Source organism: Scomber scombrus, chromosome 14 (assembly GCF_963691925.1).
Source record: "Scomber scombrus chromosome 14, fScoSco1.1, whole genome shotgun sequence".
Lineage (NCBI taxonomy): Eukaryota > Metazoa > Chordata > Actinopteri > Scombriformes > Scombridae > Scomber > Scomber scombrus.
The window spans coordinates 8,321,015-8,347,496 of record NC_084983.1 but is presented as its reverse complement, the minus strand read 5'-3'; the positions used below and the strand labels follow the sequence as shown (position 1 = coordinate 8,347,496).

Sequence of the window (26,482 nt, the reverse complement as noted above, 5' to 3'; positions counted from 1 at the left end):
TAGGGGACTTTGTGATGTCACAAAATCCTTTCCATTTTTGAGTGGAGGGAGACTTAAATTGAATAATCACATTTTCACACACATTGTCCCTAAAATTATACCAAAGTAAGTAAGTAGGATAAGTAAGTCCTCTGCAGCTACAGTCTATAAATGTATAGTTACATATTATATGACATGGAACATACTGAACCTGTGTTACCAATGTAGGTAGCCAACTAACATGCATTACATGGAAATAGCCTATTGAAATAAACATGTTCTAATAATTATTACTATATTAGTAATAGTGATCATTGTAGTATGAAATCTTAACATTATTATTGCATTGCAGCCTATTAGTGTTATGACAGGCTTACTGCTGCTAGTATAACTATTAGTGTAACACTGTAAAATGCACTGATGCCTGGCGCCAAAAGGTATGTATAAAAAAAGATATGTGACGTCAGCGTGGTGCAGATCCTCATCTAAAAACAATCAAAGCAAGCCCCATAGACTCTGTTTCAAATGCTGATGTTTTTTCTCCCCACGTGAGGATTGCAACAGAGTGAGCGCCTGTTCATTGAATTATGCGTCGCACCTCCTCGTCATGACAACTAGCTGTGAGATTGAAATATTGAAAGTGGTGCCCTATAAGCGAGAGAGCGGATGAGACCGCACTGAGAGAGAGAGAGAGAGAGAGAGAGAGAGAGAGAGAGAGAGAGAGAGAGAGAGAGACTGTTGAAGCTGTGGGATCTTTCTCCAGTGCAGTCACCGAGCGCGTCAAAATAATATCATCACTGCATCCTCACATTTCAATCCTTCATGGTGCTGTTCTAAAACCATGAAGGCTAAACGGAAGATCTCAGGCTGAGCCACTATTTTGTGGTAAGAGCGTCAGATACCAAGTGAAACCAACAGAGAGACAGAGAGAGAGAGAAAGAGGGAGAGAGAGAGCTCCACGCAAGCGCGTAAAGACGAGATTGGACACCTGATTTTGTTGGGTGTCTTTAGAGCGCTATTCCACATTTTAAGTCCCAACAATCCGTGTTTTTCTTTTTTTTTTGAAGGCCCTCTCGGTGCAGCGGGGGCATATATCGTGGATTATTATCAGCAATGGACAAATGGGGAACAGAGGACAGATCGCTGCGTTGACTTTTGAAGCAGAGTCTTGATGCTGTAGCATTACGCATTTATTTTACTGTGTGAGCGCCTTTCTTTTTCCTTCCACGTCTGAATTACACTTTGTATCTCAACATTATTTTTCAAAAAAAGAAAGTCAAAACATCTGTGGATAAGGAACAGAGCAGGGGTGTTGTCAGAGAGGGAATGAGAGGAGGAGGGGGGCAGTATGAGGTGTGCTTTTTTTGGAAAAGCCGGAGAAAGACGGACACCGAGAAGGTGTGCTGATGTGCGAAAGCCTGCGACGCGTTACCCTCCTGAGAAATAATTGCGATCGGGGGGAAGAAATGGCCTAGTTAAAATAAAAAAAACCCCACCGTCGACACACCGACACCGACAGAGGATAGAAAAGAAGAATCGTGTTTAGATGGACGGGCCACCATCATCGTCATCCTCATAATTCCGGGCGCTTGCATCGAGTCTTTTAGGTAAGCCATATGTTCACCACCACCTCCTAAACGTGACTAGAGATGTTCTGTCTGTCCAATGTATGTACGCTTTGGTGACTTCGCACATTGCGCACGTTATCCATCTTGACGCACTGTCACAATTGGGGAATGAGATTTTCAATGTTAAATCTCGTGCCACTTTGTTGCTATAGCACATATTTTCTTCCTTTTCAGTGGGAGCCTTGGATTGGCCTTGCCTGTTGATAAGCTGTCACATCTTCACAAGATCAGTTTACTTTATGCATTCAGCATCAGTATTCAGTCGTGTTTTTTGGGGGTTTTTTTTGTGCTTGCCATGGTGATGATATTCATGTGATTTAAATTGGAATCAGCTCATCATGTCAGACTGTCAATCACACCGGCTGCTCTTTTCATTTGGGGCTCCAAAACAAGTGGCCTGTTATCATGCTCCTGCAGGTGATGTTACTAATGCTTTTTTATTTTTTTAATTACTTATATGGATGACTGTATTGCAGCTTCATTAGAAACACATGCTGCTGTGCTGCAATATAACTCATCTCAAGCAAGAGTCTGTGGCAGGCCTTGAACTCAAGAAGATGTCCTCTCTAATGAACAAACCCACAAGAACTCTGAGACACACACAGTATGCACAAACACACACACACTCTCACAGACACACAAAGCCTGTGCCCTAGAAGATGCAGATAGGATTGTGAATTAAATGCACACACTCTGATGATCCAGGGGAAGGCTCCATTAATATTCAGCGGTGGTTGGGCTGTGCTCAGTTAATGGCAGACAACAGGACCTCTGTTCTGACAGGTCATGGATGAGGAATGGTATATTTTAATTTTTAGGGAATGAATGTGTGTATGTGTGTGTGAGTGTGTTTTTTTCTCACTGATACAGTGCCTGTAGCTATGGACCAGTGACATTTAAAATCCAACAGAAAACCAATAAAGTGTCTTTTTTGACGTTTTTGAAGAATTTGGCATCACGCTTGTTGGTGTACTGTTGGAATAGCTTGCTTTCTTATGCTGGCATCATGTCAGTCTGGTTACTTGCACATACCGAAAAGAATATGGTTGTTCTATTTGCTTAATTCAGTGTTGTCTAAATTCATACAGTAAAAAAATAGACACCAAAGATATATATAGTCAAAAATCTAAACTTAACTTGGGAACACTCAAAATCTTTTATGTGATTACGTGTTGAAATATCTGTTGAAATGTGTTAGTCACTCATCCGTGTTGTCTCATATTTAGCACCAAGAGGGCCTGGGTGATTTGGTGGCAAATTATATTAAAGAATGATATTTTGCTCTACTGAAAGATGCAGTGCAACTATATCATACAATAGTTAATGCATGCACTTTACAAATTTCCAAACTAAAAGCTATTTGTTCGTCGCCAAGAAAAGACTGTGTGATTGCTGTCCTACCCAGGGCACTGTATCAAAAAAAATACAGTAAAAGGCCAATAAAGCCAATATTGTGGTGAACGCGGTCGTTTGTTCTCCAGAGACAAAAAGAAGATAAATGGAATATTAAAAAAAGGAAAGAATAGCTGCTTAATGGATTGGATGACAACATGAAATGGAGACTTACAATCCAGAACTAAGCGTGTTAAGTCTTAATGTTTAATGAAGTATGTTTGGGTGATATGTGTGTCAGTGAACAGGTTTAAGATCTTCATTGTGATAGTCTCTCCTACATGAGCAGGAACAAACCAGGGCCTTTCTTCTATGGTGATAAATGTTTTTTATGTGGCTGTTTTTGAAGCACAGCGTTTAAAAGAGACAGTCAGATAATTTCAGTTTGATGTGGAACTGCCTCGGCTTGTAGGTGATTGTAATTCTTAGTTAATAGGAAAAAAAATTGTTAAAGCTTAATTTTCAGTAGATTACCTCATTATGTGTTTAAGCAAGTATAACAAACAAAACACTTAAATTCCTCATTAAGACTTTGACATGTCAATTTTTCACGCTTTTCATTCATTTTTGCTGTTAACAGATATGACAAGGTCCTTCTGTATGAAATTATTCGGGCTGCATGTCTGTGGACTGAGGTTCACTGTGTATTTTAAAACAATACACAGATCATACATTGGGTTGTGGATGAAATGGCCCTTTAATCTTCTCTCTTTGATGCTGCACGGCTGTGCGGTTTAATGAGAATTTTCAATTTGAGAAAGAAAATTTGCAGTTCAACGAGCCTTGATGGAATGAGCTAGTATAAAAACCTGTTGTATGTTAAACCGCCACAGTCAGACTGTATGGGTGCTACAAAATATAGGTAATACACTGAAGTGGCATTTGTTTTTTTCATCCATTTCTTCCAATGTGGAACAAAATGTTGCTGTTTAGTTGTGAAGGTGTCTTTTAACTGGGAAATACAAGTGTAACCCACACAGAAAAATTACCTTTCAAAAAAAGTTTTTACTTCACTGTTTCCTTTTAATGCAGCGCTCTTAAAATAATCCTCACACACTCTTTTTTTGTAGCATTAATCATATTTTTAATCTTAGTTCATGGTTAAAATTATGTATTCACAATAAACTGGACATTCAAATGCATGTTTTGAATATGGACAATCATCTCTATAGGGTGTAGTTCATGTTCTGTTTAGTGGATGCCAATGATGCTGCTACCACAAAATCTTCTGCCTTAAAAGAAGCTGCATCCAAATGTTAAAAAAAACTAATTTTTAACTAAAAGCATTAAAAGCTGTACAGAATCATTTTGCTGCCACACAGGCAACAGTGAAAAAAGTGTTAAATGAGTGGTCTCCTAGCAATGACGCATTCACACTTTAAAGAGTTCAAAAGTATTTGATATTCTTGTTTAATTAAATATTCTCCTATAACACCCGGACTGACTTTGCCATTTGAGTTGATGGAAGAACCGCAGATTGAGGTCAAAGAGATTTTCTGCTCTTGGCCAGTCATCTTATCAGGTATTGCCGGCGATGTCAGTCTAATATGTTGAGCCAGAGGATGTTTGTTAGAAACTTTCTCATGGTGGTTAATTTAGTACAGTGTAAAAATGACCCACTCTATGTTGGAAGCATTGAACCCCACATAATTTGATTTGCTGTTTGGTAAAACAGATCAAATCATTTTTGTTTTTTGTCGTTGTTTCCGGGATGCCTCTGGGTTTCCCCCCTGTCATTCCTGTCTTTTAATGTCACTGCACTATGAATTGCAGGACAGTCCCTCAAGGAGAGCCTGCAGGATTGTGCACTTAGACAAAGTGTGTATCGAGGGCCCCAAAAAGTCTACAAGAGAGCCCTCGTGCACTTACCAATTTGATAATGTGAGACTGCCCTGAGCCCTTGTAGATGTATCAAGAACGTTCTTCAAAACCTGTGATTCCTGTTGGGCTGAGAGGTTGGAGGTTGGAGGTTTGGATGTTAGTGTCACTGCTGCAACAGCAACTGACTTCTTAGCTTGGTCCCTGCTGATGTGCTGTCTGGAAATCTGTGCATTAATAGCACAAATACATGCAATATTCAAGCCCATATTGACTTAAATGACTTGCTTGAAAGTGTAGCAGCTGTTACTATCCATACATCCTCTCCCCATATGACCAACCTAGTTTTTCATCATTCTGCTACAACATCTTGAAATAAAACGTTTACTGTACGCTGTGACGGAGGTTTGGCGATTTTAATTTCTGTGTGAAGATGTCAAGTCAGAGAGAAAGGAGGTTAAAATGACCCAGTTCTCAATCACGTCACGAGCAAGGAGGAGAAAAGCCGGCAAGAATGGCTTGACCTGACCCATTATCTGCGAGCAAAGTAAAGCTGGAGAAAACGCCTGTGCAAATGCCATGGTAACCATCTTGTGTAACCTCTTTTGAACAATATCACATAACAGTCATCCATGAGATAAGCCTGGATAAGTGTCGTCCTGTCTTGTGCAGTCTGGGAAGAATATCACTCGAAACCCCATTAAAAACATATCTAGTCATTTAATGTATCCTTTATTAGCGGCAGCGGCGCAAACCCATTAAAAACAGGACACGTGACCTTTCCTGAATCGCAAAGTTCCAGCCTTCAATTCATCAGATGTGATCCATTAAGCAGCTGTAACATTTTATTCTCTGATATTTATTTTTTTGGCAGTGATGCACGAGCCGGCATTAAACATGTATTCTTTAAAAAAAAAACATTGTTTCTTTCAGCTGCTAGTGTATCACTGAACTACACTCATCATAATTTGCCATGCTTATGACACAGCACACACATTAGGCAGCTGGTGCTCTTTAGAAAGGTGTGGGCAGTGTTGACATGAATTGGACAGACAGGGCAGTTTGTAATGTGGCTTACATGATGTATTCGGGGAGGCAGCCCATTTGTGAAAAATGAAATGTCATAGTTTCTACATTTTCAGATGGGGTCATGATTATCTGTTAATGATGGGGTAAGAAGTTAGCTAAGTGTAGTTTCATTGGCTCGGGACACATCGAGGAACTTTAAGGCTTGAACGAGTATGAGATATGGTGCTAAATGAAATGTTAATAACCATGCATCTACCCACTCTGTCCCCTCTGTGCTGAGGTGAACTGCTGTGGAAAATAATACTATACTCTTGTCTTGTCTTGTTTAGTTAGGGATAAAGAATGAGTGAATATTGATATGCATTGATGGAGAAGGCTGTCTATGTAAGTCGTCACTGCAACTCAGCTGGAAATAAGATGTTAGACTATGTAATGCACAGACATTTAAAGACATAACTATGATAAAAGTGGCTTTTCAAATTCTACCTGAAATGATGGGCATTTTGTATTCAGTTCACATATTTTTAACTCTGTTGTCCCGGCATTGGAAATGATTGCACCCTTTTGTATAAAGCAGAGTAGTAACTGAGAACCACAGTCAACGGATGATAGAACAGGTTTAAGAGGAAACTTATTCTAATGTTTGGATTTGTATAAAAATGGTGGTGTAAGTGTTAAAAAAAAATCGGCACATGGATGTTAAGACTTTGATAAGTTGTGCACATTAGGCTCTGGAAGCTTTGACACACCCTGCAAATTGTAACACCGGAAAGCTTGAATCCAAAATATGTTAAAATACGAAACGTATAACCTTTTTTTGCATGTTTTGGTTGAATTAAAATGTTTGTGTGATCCATATAAAACTATGTACTGTAACTACTTGACCTTTAATTAGTTAAACGTTAAAGTGATTGCTCTGTTTGAAGCCCTGTGCACATAACTGGCTTCCCACCAGGCTCTTGCAACCAATTCTTTTGTCAAATCACTAAATGGTAAGCAAGAGACATTTTATACATAGTGAAATATAAACCATCATTTAGTTATGGCTACTGGAGTGTGTGTGTGTGTGTGTGTGTGTGTGTGTGTGGGGGGGGGGGGGGGGGGGGGGGGGTAGGTACTGTGTTACATTACATCAGCTGTTTTAATCCTGTGATTTCTGTTGATCTGGTCATGCTTATTGTCACAAATGGATTCTGAGCTGCTGATATAGGCCTTATATGTTAAATCATTTAGCCATTTTGTTGGCGTAGGATTATTGGTGCATTGTCAGTGTGCGAAATACCTAGTGATGGTCGGGAGGTCCTGTTGCCGTGGGCGGGACTTCCAAAACAGAATAAAGGTGTGCATCAGCCACTATCCAAGTAGCTATACAAGAACTTGCGCAGTGTTATCTGTCTCTTCATCTAGGGAAGTCCTTTTTGAGTTTGGCTATTAGTCCAGTGGATTTTCCTACAGCCCCATTGGTGGCGACACTGATAACATTAAAAAGTGGTCACATCCTGCCATATGAAGACTCTCCTTAAGATCACCTCTAGATTGAGCTGGCATTTGAGCCTTCTTTTTGTTCCACCGTGTCAAGGAACACATTATCAACCTCACCCTCACCTGTTACATCCCAGCATACATAAATAATCATATAGGAATGGCGGTGAACGGTGCTTTTGTCAATTCTGATGCTTGACAAAGGTTCAATCTTTTGAACCTTGTCATCAATTTGCACCACATCTCTTGAGTAATGTGCTCAATCATCTCTGCATAAGCTTTGTCAGATTAGTGGATGTTGCCATTTAGCTACTGCATCTTCATAAGGGGCATGAGCTTTTTGAATGACGTTCTTTCCTTTACAGTGGTGTATGCCATTCTGAATGGAATATCAGTATTTTTAATTGAGCTGGGTGGCATATCCGCCACTTGATTTGGCAGGGTGTCTTTTTGCCTTGCCTGGACAACTTCCAAAGCTCTATCATGAGCAAAAAGTACTTTGTGCTTGTGTTTTTTGTTGTCTCCTAGCATCTGGCACACAAAGATCTCAATTTATCCATTATTCTGCCAGGTGTACTCCAGATTTCTTCTCAAAAAGCAGTTAACTTTTAGCTTCTCTGCAGACAAAACAGCCTAGCATTCCTCTTTTGATTTCAAGTCAGGTATTGCACATCTTCCATTCTTCCATGTGTTCTTGTGTCTAACACTGATCAATCAATACCCTGGCAGATCAATACCTTGGGCACCATCACTCACTCTCACCTACCATGGCATCTGTCCCATCCGAGTTGCTCTCTGGTTTGGGCAGGTTCTGCTGTATCATATCCAAGCACCAACATTATATCCATTACTTGTCAGTTCACTGCCATTTTGACCTTCCGTGCTATTTCTTAACCTTTTGTCAGAGACACCAAAATTTGGTAATAGTGTGGTTTGTAGCTTGCAAATTAAGCAGTGTTAGCATTTGAATGGCACCTTGGGCAGAGTGACAGCATGCCCCAGTGGCCAACCCTTTAAATTACATTGTCATTTCATTTAACCTTGCTGTTTAGATAAAACCCCCCTAAAATTTCCATTTGAGAATTTCTAGGGGTCCTAGCTGTAAATTATGGGGTTCAAGTCCCCCCAGAACCCCCCATATTTCGCACACTGTGAATTGTGATTTACAAACTGTTCCAAGTGAAAAGGCAATTATTCTTTTAAGGGAACATATTTAGCTTTTTGTGATTTCCGTTGCCAATGAGATGACCTTGGCTCGTCACTCATGCCCATGAATGACTCGAACATGTGCAGATGTGTTTGAGAAGTTGAAATTTCGACTAAAGAACAAGATAAAGTAGTGAAATAGTACAGTTTCATGGTTTGTTGATGTTTCTGCGGAACTGGGGGAAGTCTCCTGAGAGGCAGTCTCCAAGAGCTGGCCAATCAGAGCAGAGTGGGCTCCTTGTAAGGGGGGCCTTAAAGAGACAGGAGCTAAAACTGCCTGTTTCAGTAAGAAGCTGAACTGAGGGGCTGCGTAATGAGTCAATTGCGTTAAAGCCAGTCAGTTAAATTAATTGAATTTGAACTGTAAATCTTGTTAGGACATTGCAGTAAAGCCACAGATTAAAAAAATAGACCTAGAAATATGCATGATATGTCCCTTTTAATTCTGGTATATAGTTCATGTTAAAAGTTTTTGTTTCCTGGCTGTCTAGTCTCTGGGTTAGTCATCCAAATAGACCATTATTTTTATATTTGAGGTCAAGCTTGAAAATTGGGGTGAGAATGTTTGTGGTTACAATGTCAGTGTTTTGTTTGTAAGTGCAGTAAGTTCTCAATGTTACAAGATTCAATGTGACATGCAAAAAGGTTACTCTCCGCCCATACGAGATGTTTTGGTCCTAAGCCAATCATACACTGTACAGTATGTGGCGGAAGTTAATTAAGACTATCACATTTAATTTAATCATCAACCCCATATTCATATAGATTCACTGGTAAACATCATTGTCCTTTCTTCTTAACTCAAAAATAAACTGGGCTCCACTGAGTGCCCAAACAGCCACAACATGTGCAGATAATGGGGTTACCATGTTCTCAACAGGCCAAAACATCAGCAGTGGAAAAGATTGGTCTGCCAGTTTCACAGACAGTTTCAGATTATATGAAAAGAGTGAAGCTAAATAAAATGCTGGGTTTGAATGCAGATTAAAACTGATTTACCTAGGTAACACTATGAAGGGGAAACCCTGGCTCCCATGTTATCTTAAAAATAAAGACATGTTTCTCCTACGCAGCTAAATTGACTCATTTACAATATTCCCTATCTTAACTACTGTATGCTCCCTATAGTTTAACAAAATCCATTTCCTTTTGCATAAGAAACTATAATTACAGATGAAATGTGTTATAGATTATTATATTAGGGAGGCATCATGGGATTTGTGCCATATAATACAGTGGGACTGCATGAAAATTGTGATTTCAGAAATACCTGTCAGCATTGTAAAATAAGACGGAATAAGGTCGGTCACTGCAATGGAACTTTTAGGAAAGACTTGATTATGACGACCTGAATTGTTAGAGCAGGTTCACTTGGAATCACAGATAATTGAAATTGCAGTATTTCCCTAATTTTTGTTAGTAGATGGCTGAGAGTAAATGTAAATGTACCCATCCGGCAAATGGGGGTTACCATCAGGGTGTGAATTGCATTGACAGGACAGATAGCCTTAACATCTGGGCACCTCTTTCCTTGATTTGCAATGGCACATACAAGCACGCTTAAGGCAGCAAAATTCATCTGTGCATCATTGCAATACATTCTGTTTAAGAGGCTTGGTTTCAATGGGTCGTCCCTTCTACATCAAGCCTCGAGAACCAAATATTTCATGCGCAATGGTGGTTGGTAATGCACACTAGTCAGTACCATTAGCTCTCCAAGTTCTCTCCAAAATCTATTAGATTATTGTTATGTCTGCTGCATATATAGGTTGCAGAGTAGTGTTTTGATGCCACAGTGCAGATATCCTTACATTACATTTTGGCATTATATCCAACAAACCACTTGAACTTGGTGGACATCAAGGTCAGCTGCAGTGAAGTCTTTTATGTCATATAACTGATTTCTGTGCAGTTTCATGTGAGTACCACCAAGGGGTTACACTGATGACTGCTGAGACTACTACACAGTACAGTGCTCTTACAAAATATCAGGTAGTTTATTCAGACACTTAAGGATTAAGGATGATTTACTGCAAATAGAAGTCCAGATGTACAACAGATGAATCTAAGCAGCACGGGAGATTCAGCGCGGCGTACAACCCCGTAACAGAAGCAGTGACATGAGTAATCACAGGAGCAAGAGTGTGAGCCTGTCAGATTATCAAGACCACCTAATTACTGTGTTTTAATGTGATAGGTGATAGCAAGAGTCAGCTGGTACTGATCAGCTGACGCATGCGGGAACCCAGTGCTCTACCTGAACCAGCATGACGCCTCTTTTCCCAATTTAAGAACACGCGTCCATGTTTGGAAAGCCGTAAACACAAAGGCGTTGCAATAAACAAGTTGGGAATTTATTAACAGTGCTTTTTATTTTAGTATTGAATTTTGGACTTAATGAGCCTGCATGGCATCTAATTTTACTATGAGGTTTCAGTAACAGCTTATATAGGCAGTTGGTGCTGAGAATATATTGCTGTCTACTTTTCATTAAAATATTTTACACAGCATGTTGCATTTGTCCTTTCAAATAAACCATTTAAGGGTTATTTAATTGAAGAAAAGAGGAGATACAACACAATGTAAACATGTATATGAGAAATCATGCTTACGATCAAAAATTGGTGAGATAAAAAGTCTACTTTTGAATGATTTGTCAGTTTTAAGAGCCAAAACCCAAATTACATCCCCCATCTTTTATTCAGCTGACCTCAGAGGGGGTACCTTTGGAGTACAGGAAACCTCTCAACACTTTTGGGCATACAAATCATTTCAGCAGAATACATCATACAGCGAGTCTCGGCGCTCTACTTGAGTGAACTTACACATCATCAATGCAGCCAGCCCATCTGTCAAGATGTGCTTTCCACTGAACATGGCAGTCCTCTTAAGGCAACATTTAAATTTCAGCAGCTGCTTGTGTTGTGGCAGCTTGAATAGCATGGCAAAGTAAACTGTATGTATTTGCTCAAATGAATGATGATCCCCAGTCAAAACTCCCTCAGTGTGAGACAATAAAGCAGGCTCATGTTCCAGGATGCGTTGTTTAACTCTTCTGGCTAGAAAAAGCAGGCAGTTTACTTTTCCCCTCCCTGAACAGATGAACAGTGTATAGCTATAGGACCAGCTGCATGGTTTGTAGAGGATTGTATTATGTATTATTTGAATTGTTTGTGGTCAAACATAGTGCACCTGTTCTCTCCCACACATACAGCATATAAATTCTGTCATGGCTCCTACATTTTGCAACCAGTGTGTGACTAGACTCACAAATAACAACTACAACTCCTTATTTATCCCATCTGTACAATATCCCCAACTATATGTGGTTTCAAGGCCCGTTATCATCGCTGTAGACAAATATTAATTGGGAAAAAAGGAAAACACTGTCTTTCTTTTACTAAACAGATTTTAATTGTGGACAATACCCACTTTATTTGACTAATTCAGTCTAAAAACCACATCAGTGTCCATATGGGCACCTGACTATTAGTAAATTGTGAACCTATCCTTTTAAGATTTCAGCAACGGTGGATTTGATGACACCCATGGTTACCATGGTAACAACAAGTGGAGCTTAATACTCCAGCAAACTCTCCTTGACCAGCTACGTTTTCAGAAATATAATAGAAGAGCAACTAATGTGTCTGCAAGTACAACTAAAAAAACTCAGTTAATAATTGGCTTTTCCCATCATGCCTTGAGCAATGGCTGTCTGATTTTATGCTGCACACAATGCTAGGAATTGTCCACACAACATCAGGGCACAGTAACCTGCTGAGGAGATGTACAGGCTGTACAACAATCCAATTTGATGCAATATTTAAAACACAACCGCTGTCAATATATGACCAAAGTTGGTGTGTTTTGTTAGGCAGACACAATTTTGCATGTTAACGTGAAGGAGTAGATGTAAGATGGTTTGCATCAGCAGTGACTTGATACAGGTCCGACACAGCTGTAGAGATTTAACACATTGATATCAATCGGGTAAAACTGTACTGGACTACATGCTGGCATCATTTCCTGTGAATCCCTCATGCAGAGGTAGGCATTCCAGACTGGGACTGACAGACCTTGACACACACTACCATTAAAAACTGCTCTGTAGAGGTAATTAAACACAAATGAAGCACTATTACATGACAACCATAAATAGTATAAAATATTACTGCAGTTACTTTAAAAGACAAATGTTCATATCAGATGAGTATGTTTCTAATAGCTACTACTCTAAAGAGTTGTGTGCCACTATGTCAATTTTCCTGGGAGTCAAAATATGAGTATGAAAATGTCAGGGATCTTTTTTTTGTCTGAGATGATCTTTATGTTATTCAGAAGCGTGTAATGCAACATGGCCACTTTCCCTTTCTTGAGCAAACAAGGGTAAGAAAAAAAAGAAAAACAACAAAAGTTAATTTGTTATTCTTGGGATCCCCTGTCGATATTGCGGGAGTACCTGCATTTACACATCGAGCTCCACTGGTTGATTTCAGAGAAAAATGGTTGTGTGTTGCCAAAGGAAAAAAAAAAACACTATGCAGTTTATCTGAGCCTCTCTGAAAACATTTCAATTATTAATTTGTTTGGATACTCAGAACACAGCTGGACTACTGTGTATTACCACAGCAGTTATGGAGCAGGGTTTTAGAAACTAAACAAACAAAGTGAATCAAATGGATGCCACATGCTTGAAGACGGACAGTAACATGTTGGTGCAATCATATCAGGAATAACTAAAAGCCTCTGCAGTCCAAAAGGCTCAAATTAATCACATTGAATTTTCCTCTTCCCAGTTTTTTCCAGTCCAGTGGAGCCCAGTCATTGCACCTCTTAACTCTTTCATGCATGACATATTTTATACTGAACAATTAAACATTTAACTTCATTTCTAAATAACAGCGGTGACGATGCCAGTGTCTGATCTGTCTTATGATGTTCTGGTGTTTGCTTTCCTTTTAAATGAGGCAGATCACAAAAAGAAAAATTACAATCTCTGACCAAATACCAGGTGACACTGCAAGAAGACACAATGGACGCTTATTTGCTTATTTTTAGAACATTCAACATCAAATTGTCAAAGATTTTTAAAATGAAAATGAGTGCAAATAAACTACAGGAGAAGTGTTTTTTATTGACACTAGTCTGCAAAACAGCACCAGTACAACTGCACCAAACCCAAAATGGGTTTAATACTGTGAATGAACTATTTTATTTACCATTTTATTAATTGTTTTCAGGTAATGTCATTATATTTGGACAAAGGCTGTTGTAAACCAAACTTTCATTATTAATATTCATAAGCTATATTGTTTAAAACATGCTGCTTCAAGCCTTAAATTCAGACTTCTTCTACACAACATAACAATCATTGTTTCTCATGTAAATTAGTCATTATTATTCAAAATAGACTGACTGGCTATATAAAGCACAAACTTGAAGTATATTGATGATGCTCAGGTATATATAGAGTTGTGGAGCCAAGCTGATGGCTCCAAATGGCAAAAAAAAAAAGTTTATGATTGCTGTTTTTGAGGAATTCAGTATTTTACTATAATGATATGGACTAATGTTGTTATTAATTATTCCAAGTAAAATATACCAGTAATTTAAAGCTAACATGATCAGCCAGTGTATCACATTCAACACCAATTGATCATTTTACATTTGATTGCATATATTTGCCATATTGTGATATATATTACATATTGTGGTATTAATAATGATCTCAAGCATGTATCCGATCCTACTACAGTCATTTTTGTCTCCAGAATTCACATAACCTAAGCATTCCCTTCCTTGTGCTTATATATAGTTTCCCTTCCTATCTGTCACCATTCATGCATCTCAACCTACAGTATATTGTCTTATTATGTCTACATATCACTCAGTGTCAGAAATATAACTCCATGTTCCCACCTTTCTGTTGCGCTTAAATCTCTCTCCAGCTCTCTGGCACGGCCCTCATCTGCCCACACTGGTGCAGTATCCAGACTGCAGCTGTGCTCCCCTATCCCCCCACTGACTGCACACTTCACTAGCAATGAGTATTATTGTGTAAATGTGCCGTACGGTGTCAACCATGTGTGCTTTTTTCCAGCCTAATTTTTTTCCCTTTTTGCCCCCCTTACTCACATGATCTTATGTAAGAATGAAGCAGGTGTGGCTGACATGTGTCTCTTAGCCACGCACTCTCAGGATGCCTCTAAAAGAATATTAGTCTTTACACAGGGGACTGTGTGTGGGGATAACAGGTAACAAAATGCCAACGCGGTTTGAAAACAAAAACGCGAGTGGATACCTATGATTTATTTATGTAAAGAGCTCACATTTTGGATGCAGCTTTTAGAATATAACAAGCTGGGATTGTTGTGGTATTGGTGATCTGAACAACATAGGGTCATGGTTGCAACCTTTTAGTTACTGTGACAACCGAGAACGAGCACATAGTTCCAATTAAGCACCCAGTTCAAATTAAAGTCATCCAACAGGGGTATGTTTGGTCACATTGGGGCACTTTTACATAGAGAAGAATATAGAAAGACTTTTTTTTCTTGTCATTGCTGGGAGTTGATCTCCTCACAAAACACCCGACTACCGCTCATCTTCTCGTCACCTTTCTAAACAAACAGACCAGCAATGATTTCCAGTCAAATCCCCTCATGTCCTTTTTCAGCACAAGAACGCCTTTAAGACATCTGGGGATGTTATTCTCACATTACTCCTGACGTAGATCGACAGTGTTAATATGACAACTGCAACTACTGTATTATGTCTTAATTAGAATATAAGGCGTAAATGTAACTACCGTCTTGGTGAGCTGTCAGTTACTCTTGAAATGTCAATGTTGATGATTAATTGACTGAAAATAGCTTTTGTTGCAAAAACATGCCAGCAGGAAATGAAATGTGCAAAACAGCAGCTTTTAAAAAATGTTTTTCCTCCACAATGGGTTAGGAGCTAGTCTGATATTCACTCTATGACTTGGTAGTTTCTCTAACCTATTAAAATATCAAACTGGTTCACCTGACAACCTTCCAAAAGGCAGTGATTACTTACTAAATCTGATAAAGTCCTGCATGATAACATACTGCGCTTCATTAGATTGTTGCCTCCTAGAAACAGATTTTTCTTTTCAACTGTGGCTCAGAAAACCACTGTAAACATCGGTGCTTCCCTCTTGTGACGCCCCAGAAAATGATTTGAAAAGAGCTGCAAGGGCAACTTCATGTTTGGCAGGATGGTTGTTAGGAAAGATGTACGGCGCAGTCAGAAAGTACTGGGAGAATGATGTGTTTTGGTTCTACTCCAACACATCAGATGCAAAATGAGGTTAAAGTGCTGACTTTCAGCTTTAGGGACATTTAAAGGATGTTCACTTCCACACTGGGTGAACTGCAGGGCTCGTAGCTCATGTCTATACATAATACCCCCAACTTTAGAACATTGCAGCAAGACATTGATCCTAAACATAGAGACATTAATCCTAAGCATTGATCCTAAACAAGATATACAGTATACTTTAATATATCTCAGCAAATCTGCACCATTAAAACGACTGTTTAATTACATGCAATTCAACACGCTATGGTCTAATAATACATACATTAATTACAGTGGAGTGTACAGCAGGTTTCATCTTCTAGCTGCTGAGCATCTCCATAGACTATCAGTACGGTGGAACATGTAAGGAAGGGGGATTACAAGATGACATTCAAGCAAACCAATTAACCATGCGTGTCACCCTAGTTGCCTGCACCTGCCTCTATTTTAGCCACAACCGTTTTTCCCCCCTCTGCCACTGATGTCAACTCCTCCTCACCCTTAGATAAAAAAAAGTCATCCTGACCTCACGCTTTGCTCTGTCCGCGCCCTCACAACTGTATATTTTTAACTCCTTCATGTGTTAGTTATAGCTGTGTGCGGAACTTTACATTTTAAGCGACTTATATATAATAATAATAAACCCAAAATATATGCAAAAAATGTGATCAAATGACACATAAACCAAATATTCTGATGCCTCTTTTGATAGAGGACAAATTTGATATGAGGGTATATTTGTAGAGAACGAGGCTTAATTGAAACTAGATGCATGTTTCAAGAAAATCCAGCTTTTATGTATATTTATTATATACAACTAATATTTTTTATGTCAAGTATTAATATTTGACATTGAAGTGAATGGGAAAGTAGTCTCAGACTTTTGGACCCTACTGTATCTAGTTATATACTGTTCTAGTACAGTCTCAACACTTAACAGTGAATCATGGAGTTATTTCTTATTAGAGATTTATAAAGTTGCCTATACTGGCTTTTATGTAATTTTATTTTCACGTCCCATCCAGACCTTCTTCAGATAAAGGAAGAGGGATTCGCTTGTCAATTTGAATGTGACTGTCACAGATGGTAATGAATTAGTCAGACTCGCACATTGCCAGCAAAACATTCGTAACACACCCACATCAAGAACATGAGACACACAGAGGCAGCATATTACTCGGGATTCCTAGGTCGAACGGGACACTTTGTGAGTGGAACTGTGTGGAACTGAGAGAAAACACTGAGCGTCAGTTCATTCTCACTCCAAGATAAAGCGCGATGATGTAAATTTGGGGGATATTGTCGGCTTCTGGCTTGGTGTTGTCACATTTTTTAATGATCACATTTAAAGTAGGCTAAAGCAACGTCTGGCCCATGGCTACATTCAAGACTTTTGAGTTTCCTGTCAGCCTGAGCTCCTCGGGCTCTTTCGACTCTTCCTGCAGTCTGGAGTCAAGAATAAAGCTGATTGCAGTTTTGCTAGGGGGGGCTTAGCGTTGAACGTGCCCGCCCGAGGAACGTAAGCTAGTTAATTCAATGTTATCCTGTAAATCTCCTTTTTAAATTGCACCCCTCCAGACATGCCTGTATGCATTGTCTTCATCTCCGCACCTTCTCTGTTTCCTCTATTTTCTCTAGATTGTAGGTTTGAAAAAGATTATCATCAGCAACATCATTATCACCCAGAATTGTTGCACTTAGCAGGCACTGTGTAGCAATGAGACCGGACAATCATGTCAACATGGCCGTGCCGGCTTCTCTATTTAATTTATTGGGCCATTCTATTCTTAAATTAGCTTTAAGCTGGAGGCAAAGCAGCTGTCAAACTGCTCCCTCAAACTGTGTGTTTCGCCCACAGACACCTATACACACGCTAGCACAGCTAGCATTTCACCTAGATCATCACTAATTAGTGTGTCACCAGATTGTACACACTACTCGGCTTTATTATGACACATTTAACCACTCACAATTACCAAACAGGCTAAGACAGCAGATAAATAAAAAGTAACAAGCCGCTAGAGGCAGCGGCATTCATCCGCATCAGATTTCAGGGACCAGTAGCTGGTGTCTGACTGTGTCTGTGTGCTGGTGTGGGGAGTTGAAAGATAAAGGGGGTTTTCAATGTGATCTACAGGTGTTAAGCAGGAAAAACGATGGTCACCAACAGCAGCACATTGATTTTTGGGGGATGTAACAGTGATAAAGGAGCTTTTGTTTAACATCCCCTATCTGTTCATCCTGCCTGCTGCTGCTAACCAGCTTCATTAAGACCCCTTAAATTGACTTCTACTTGATAATTTTAACTTTTTTTTCTCCTTAATTTAACTCGTGTTTTCATGTAGTTAATTATTGGGATGAGTCTGTGCAGCAGTACAGGAAAGAAAAATACTGACATTCAATTTGTTTTTTTTACATTTTAATTTAATTTGTGTTTTAAATTGAGCTCGGCCTCTACTGCTGTCCAGCAAGCCTTTATCCTAGTGAATAAGATGTTTGCAACCATTTCCTGGATTAATTGCAATTATAATAAGTGTAAAGTGATATTTCTTTGTGAATAGCCCCACATTTGTCTGGATTGAGTGAGATGAGGATGGGACAACAGTGGCAGATGGGGGTATCTGATTGAGCTGCTTGTGGAGTCTGGAGAGCTTATAGAATAAATTGTGGGCTGCAGCTCGCTGCCTTCATCAGCACTAACAACACAGTGGTTTTCTACAATTATGGGCCTTGAAATTAACACTGTGACAAGAACTTACAACCTATAATGTTTATTTTCCCAGACAGATGAACATTTATTTGGATTTTGCTGTCCAACCACAGGTTAGTCACAGAGAAATTTAACAAGAAATTGGCACAGACTGAGTAGGAGATGGAAATAAATGTACATAAAAGCTTACAATTAAAATGATATATTAAAAAAGGATAGTCAGTATGTGTTCACATGCGTCTATGTGTCTGGGATCCAAACTTAGTGACAGTGTACTTTGAGGGATTGTGAAATGGAGACAAAATAAGTCTGATGGGTCACCAAAGGTCCCAAGAACATCTTTTTTTGTTAGTTGATTCATGAAATTGATTTGGCGGTTTGCTTAAAGTTTAATACCTTTCCTGAGGATGGCACCAGAAAAAAGGCCATCAAATATTTAAAATCAAAAGGTTTGGCATTGTGCAACGTTGCCATTTTCCTTGAGAGTGAAACCAATGTAAACCTCATCGAGTGTACATAATGGAAAGAGCCTGTTGCAGTAGCATGTGTAGATTCAAATGCAACCTAGTTTGAATGTAGTCCACTATGGAATTTAGTTATGACGTAGACTATAACTGTAAATGTACACCTGCCCATCAAATGTAAAATTTAAAAAATATTTACATTGGCTGAACATTTTCTATGATGGATGTCTGTAATACAAACCTTTTATGACACTGACATGAAGGCTGAGTATTGTATAGTACAGTTATCATTGCTGTGACTAGACTTAGAGAAACGTATCACTTGTTTAGGTGTTAACATCAGCAGAATCTTTTTGTCAGGGGCCAAAGTGCTCCAAAGACATTTGCTGACATTTTAACTACATGACCATAATTATTAATGTATGATATAGTCGACCTCACCCACAAAAAACATGAAAGTGCACTGCGGCACTGTTTTGGTGTCAAGAAACTAAGTTAAGCAATAGAGTAAGAATAGATGGTGCAACTGAACAAAGTGGCGAGTACAACAAATTTCCACTCAGCTACATGGCACTGGTAAGCATAAATGTGCTCTGATCATCTGCCCATTCAGTGTTAATATTTCTGATGACAGTGTTGGTGTAGTGGTGGCACAAAGACTCTGCAACTATACATTCCAAATTATATAATGTAATATATAAATATCCTGCTTTGGCTCATAGTGATGTGTAAATCATCTGACTCGCCAACATCAGTATCATAAGCAAAAAATGTAATTCCTTAAAGCACAAAAATACATAAAATGCGTTTCCATGATCATCCCAATTCTCCATTTTGTCGACGTCAGGCTTAAATTCTTTACAAACTTACTGAGGTGTTTAATATTTTACAGACATTAATATCAGCCAAGACTTTATTGGCACTGTCGATGTCAGCTGTGATTTTTCATCTCCACAGCTTGAAAGAATATGTTACAGAATACATACTGTATGTATCCTCTCAGAAGGTTCCACAGTGATCCTATTACAATAATCCCCAAATGGTTAAAAGCTCGATTGACATTAAGTCAGCCAAATCTCCAAATATTACCCCCTAAGGCCCTCCCCTTGTCTTCAAGGGCTTCGGTCTCCATTATTTGACGTGTGACATAGTCAAAGACAAAAAATGTTGTATTTGATCTAATCAAAAGATACTTTTTAAATGAGTTGGGGACTTACTGGTGTTATTTCTCCCAAAGAAATTCAGACATTGCGACCTAAAATTAACTGATGACCCTTCAAAATTGATTTTATTTGAGTTGATTTGTTGGGACTCAAAGCAAATGAATCACACATGATCCTAATTGACAAGATGAGGCTGAAACTGGTCCATCAGTACCCCATTTAAATGCACTAATTTCTTCAGCGCTGTAGGACTTGCCAAATGTTTCGCCTATACATCCTGTTGCCTCGGCGTCGATAGAGCATCATATAGTTGTTACAAATCGCTAAAAGAACACTGGCTGCTGAGTAAATGAATTCTCATGTCACGCTGCACTTTTCGGGAGTGGAAGCCAAGTCTTTCCTTGTTTCCTATTTCTGTATCACCCGGCGCACCCTGGAGGTCTGCACGGGGAGGCATTGGACCGGATTCTGGAAAGCTTCAATGTGTAGTGTGAAAAGAGGATGAGGCCCTTTGGCTGGGCCCACATCTGCAGGCTGACAAGTCCAATCTTAGCTCCAGTTCAGGAGACGCTCTTCTGTTAGCCTCTCACTTCATCAACAAGACAACTTATTCATCTTGCCTGGTCCATTAAAGGTTTAAGAGAACATTCAGGTCTCTAAAATATCTCCTTTAATCAAAACAGCATACAGCACCACTTGGACACACTTTCTCATTGAAGAGAACAGGAAGACTTGCTTTTGACTGGTGTTGGATGTTTTCAGCTACATTTTGGCTTACGAAATCTACAGATTTTTACACAAAAACACTTTTAACATATGAAATACACATATGTAATTTGTGCAGTTAATTCTTAACAACTAATTTTTGTAGCTATTTCCTTTCTATGTCATTGCATACAAATTCCTCTACTGATGTCTCCATCCAAAGATTCTCATTCCCATTAGATGCATAAACACGATGGATTACTGTGTATAGACATTACTGGTGTCCAGAGAATACAAGATGCAGCCATCAAAGGTTCATTTTCTTTTTAAAATTAAAAATGGCTTCTCTCAGCACAGTGATAGAGTACATAGCAGATGCTCAAGTTTAGTCAAAAACTCAGCACTCTGTTTCTGGCTTGCTAAGCTGCTTGTCATCCACAGATGTTGACTAGTGGAGGAGAGCAGCTTGACAGCTGAAGTAGTGCATGTGGCTTTAACACCCAAAGTGGAAGCAAAGCAATATAAAAAATCTGAAGGCAAGCGCTTTCCTCAAACGCCGCCGTTCCGCAAAGTTTTCACAAACAACTTTGACCGTTCAATTTAAAACATACCCATAAAAGTGTCCCAGTGGCAGGGGAGACATTACCTTCTCAAACAGCTTCACCTGACAGGACTAGCCATTATATAAAACAGAAAACCAAAACACAGTTTACATCAGCTCGGTGATTTGTGTGTCAATTTATCCCCATTTTATGTGCGAGGATGCGCGCTCGACACCGTCTCAGCTCACGGATGGCTGATGTGAACAGATGTTAGGGTTGTTAGGGTACTACCATTTGCAAGTCACATGTGAGAGGTTGAGAACAGACCAATTTGTGCTCACCGTTGACTCACATGCAACATCTGATGCCTCATCGGATTTCACGCTTGTGTGTGTATGTCAGAACATGCAGGGAGGAGGCGAGTGATAGATAGAACAATCTGACAGGATGCAGACACTTGACCCACACTTTTGTTATCCTACTCGACGAGGGCGAGCTAGTGTGTGTGCATCCTTGGATCTGCTGTGTATGTTAAAGGTGCTCTGACCTTGGGCTTGTGCTGTATGTTCAGTCACATGTGCCGACACGCTACACGAGCACAGATGGTTGTTTTAGAATCAGAACGTGTAGGGAAATGTAGAACTGGGAGCTCTTGTGTGATTTATAATGCAGTTTGAAACCACACGCTTTATACAATATACTGTATATTGTATATTATGTAGTTATTGACACATGCATGTTTTTGTATAATCTGTTTTTCAGCCTTTCGATTGAACTCTCATCTTACTTTTCAAGTTTTGTGGTTGGATTGTGTTCAGACATGACGTGGTTCTGTTCACATTCCACATCTACTTTTGAACATGTCTTCTTGTTTTCTAGTTTGACATTTTGAAATATGCCCTTATGTATTTTCTTGCAAGAGTAAGAAGAGAAGACTGATACCACACTAGTATCTGTCTGTTAAATATAAAGTTAAATTGTTTAGCTTAGACAGGAAACAGCTATCCCGACTCTGCCTGCTAGCACCTCTAAAGCTCACTAATTAACAACATTTCTAGTTTATTGAAACTATACGAAAATTTGAACATAAGTGAATGCTTACAGATTTGATAGAGATTAGGCTGTGGAACCTTTGAGAGTGAGGAGATGGAGGATGACTCAGAGGTCGCTGAATTGAAGTTTAATACATGAGTTGGGCACTTTGGAAATGAAACTAATTTTTTAAATTTTATAATGGATTTAATTTAATAGCATTATTGACTGATTTTTATTGGGTGCTAATGTTGAGGTGAAAGTGTTTTTAATAAAGGTTTACAAATGGAACTCAATTACAGTATTTTATTTTTTATTCAACTTTGAGTCCATGCTTCTCATGCTCAGAAAATACAAAAAAATGAGTACTGGAATATAGTTGTTTCTATGATATGTAGCTTGCTTTTTATTGACGGAAGTGAAAACATATGACTCTTCACTGGTAGTTTTTTTTTTTTTTAATTGAATAATTTTTCTTTGCTTGCAATTTTACTGCAAAAAGAGCACATAAAACATCACAAATTGTATCACAATTCTTAAGAAAACCAGCTGCAAAATCAAACATTTTTGGCTGCAATCATTAAAAATAAACTCTAATTTCAAACAGGGGCATTGACCTCTCTACGTCACCTCCTCACAATGACTCTTACAACAGGTAACCCTAACCCTAACCCCTAACCCTACTGCACGCCATCTTTTCTGCTACGTTTTACCGTCATCCCTCGTGTCTGCTGGCTGGCAGCGGAGTGTGGATATTGTGTGGTCGAGGGTGGACGGTTGGGGTGGCATTCAACCAACAGTTAGCGCCACATAAAGCCTTTATCACACCTAAACGACTCCGTCTCCCAAAGCCAGAGTGAGATAAGCACTGCCCATTCATCTGTAATGATGTGGAAGCAAGAACCAACTGAACTGAGTTGAGAGGAAAAGGCTAACTCTGACACAATGTGGATGGCTAAAAAAGGGTGCGGGGGGCCAATGAGGTTTAGTTTGTTCCCTCCTCATACTGATGTGTGAACATGCTTTTATTTATTTGCGTTCTCTGTGGTTGAATTTCATTACAAGACAAGATATGTTCTACACTTCAAAGTACTGTAATAAAAGATGAAAAAATGAAGCTGGGGCCACATTACACGGTGGTGATTGAAAAAGTTTCCCTTTGGACAACAAATGCAACCAGACTAAATATTTATAGACGTGTGACCCTGCCTTCACACGCTCATTGGAAGCTCCCATTCCCACCTAATAACTGCAAAAATCCAAATTCCTCATCATTTCAGAGTTCATGTTTAACCTCTAAACTGGCAACCTGTATACATCCAATATTTCTTCTATTTCTAGGATCTTTTCACAGTTAGTGCCCCACAGTGCACCCGCAGTGATGTGATCGCAAGTTTACAACTCTAAATGCAGCTGTGAGTGTTCGAACCCAAAATGAATTGGGGAGGCAACACTTTTGTGGAGGTGATTTGGAAGTGATTTTTGGCAGGAGCTGAATTGGAGTCACATTCGGATGTCAGTTGTGAAATGGACTTTAGGCACAACCACGAGTTCCGAGATACATGTGTTTGCAAATCTGGCCTAAACAGAGCCTTTAGGGCACCCAGAGCCTGGTATAACTGGTCAAACAGCTGTCTAATAAAATACAGCCTGCAAATGCCACTAATGTTGTGAGTCAAGATTGATATTTGCAGTTAGACGGCATTGCAGAGGCAAAAAGTACATGCACGTCACTCTCCTTGGCAGTTGTTGATTAAGTAGCAATGAGCTGGCTATCTAATATTGAAGATAAATTAAGCAATGTTTTTTAATAGATAGATTGTATTGAGGAATCACACATAGTAGCAAATTTGCAGGTGCTTTCATATTCAGTGAAGATTTATATGTTCCAATTAAGACGCCGTTTGTGCTGTGCTGCTTTATCAGCAGCAGTGAAGCCTGTGAAACGGGACAAAATTTGATGGGGTCGTCTGTAGTCTTGGTAACCTCTATAAGACGAGCCAAATATGTTTAATTATAACTATTCAAGTTGAAAAGTGTCAAATATCCAGTATGTCTGGAAATATTGCATAAGGACATAATAAAGAACAGTAGGTGACTACATAGAAAAAATAAATGACTTCATTCTAGGTGGAGACATGGTCCAGTAGTCCATCTTTAACAGTGATGATGTCCTCAATAATTTATTACTGCTACAGTATATTATCTGCTGCCAACCAGGAATGCATGACATCATGTGCACATAAGGCCTAAACCTTTTTTTTTTTTTTTTTTTTTTAAGAATTGTCAATTAAATGTTCACTCATTTCAGGTAAATGGAACATTGCAGGCATATGCTGAGTTTCTTAATGCATTTGACTAATACATTGATTATTCATGGTTGTGTGCATGTTGACTGCATGTTCGGTTTCTGTGTAGATGCATCACTTGTGTTAGGATGATTCAGTATCAGCCGTGTGGTGTCACAATGGTATTTAGTGAAACAACCATACCATAAGGGGGTAATTTGTCATGGACTAGACGTTTTCAAATTAAATCGATCATCTTCTATAAGACCACTAAATCACATGAAATAACAGATTTAACCCCTGGTGTCCCTTAGTGTCATTTATCTGTCTTTTTTTTTAGCTCTTTGACACTTCATCTTGGGTAAATCAACTCTTGGCTGAGAAGCTTTTCGTCCTCCTGTGCCTTTTTAAACACTCTGACAGGGCTTAAAGAGCACACCTATTCACATACACTGACAACCTGCAACCTGTCTGTGTCTTCCAGGTGTAATTGGCTCCTTGACTGCAGCTCTGGACCCATCAGAAGTTCCACAGAGGAAGACGGATGAGACCACAGAGTCCTACCTGAGAATGCTACCTATTCCACCACCTCACCATGTCACCCTAGGAAATCTGTTAACCTCTCCCCTTCCACAAATCCTCTTTTTGCCTTTGTTATCTCCCATAACCCACTGAATTTGTGATCCCTATCTATACCCAGCTCAAGTCCCAGTGATATGACTAAAAGAGCCTTTATTTTGGACATGTTGTTTTTTCCTCTCAATGCTGCCAGCCACCAAGGCTATGGTGGGAAACGTCATTATACTTCTCAGCAGATTGCTAATCACTGTCTGGCGTGGCTCTTGGGACTAGTGCTACACCTGACCCTTTCCTCATGTCAACGGGTTGACCTAAAACACCCCATAGTGTCCACAGCCTATGGAAAGATACGTGGTATCAGGAAGGAGCTCAACAATGAGATCTTGGGCCCCGTGGAACAGTACTTAGGTGTGCCATATGCCACTGCACCTATCGGCGAGCGCCGCTTCCAGCCTCCTGAAGCTCCAGGCTCCTGGCAGGAGATTCGCAATGCCACCCATTTTGCGCCCGTGTGTCCCCAGAATGTGCACGGAGTGTTGCCTGAGATCATGTTACCAGTGTGGTTCACAGACAGCCTGGATGCTGCAGCGACCTATGTTCAGAACCAGAGTGAGGACTGCCTTTACCTCAACATTTATGTACCAACTGAAGACGGTGAGTTGGATGAAACTCTCATACTCTTACTGCAATTGGAAAGGGTCATAAAAATGTCAGTCTAAGTGTAAAATCCCAGTTCTGTTCAGTCCTCTCAGACTGAGAGAAAAGTTTAGTTTTTGGCTCATTTTTTGAAAGTGTAAGAACAGTGTGAACTTTTCTACTCTTTTTCACATTTGTGTTACAGTAAACTCCAGTTACTCCCTTGGAATAGTGTCGTTAGTTAGTCAGGATTTATTTTGTGAAGGGAAACCTCTATAGTGTGAGCCAAAAGACACCCAGGAGATTACCAAAGAATATATGCTCCGATAATCCCCTGGGCTTGTATTAATGTCAATCTCAATTACTATTGGTTATTGAGACTAATCGTTCTCTGGATGTACATTCTTCAGTATACAGCAGTCACGTATACAATCTTCATGGTGTTAATACTCTGTTAAGCAATTAGATGCATTATAATTTTATTGCTCATATTTAATTAAATGTAA

General features: G+C 39.4%; 1 protein-coding gene across 1 annotated transcript in view; it reads left to right on the top strand.

The window, feature by feature from the left end:
* Nucleotides 1-714: 714 nt before the first annotated feature.
* Nucleotides 715-26,482, top strand: part of nlgn2b (neuroligin 2b) — a gene marked incomplete in the record, with an annotated part of 59,407 nt that continues 33,639 nt past the window's right edge. The window contains 2 exon segments of the mRNA XM_062433953.1: nt 715-1,586; nt 25,246-25,994. Of these exon segments, the coding sequence (XP_062289937.1) occupies nt 25,478-25,994 (517 nt within the window).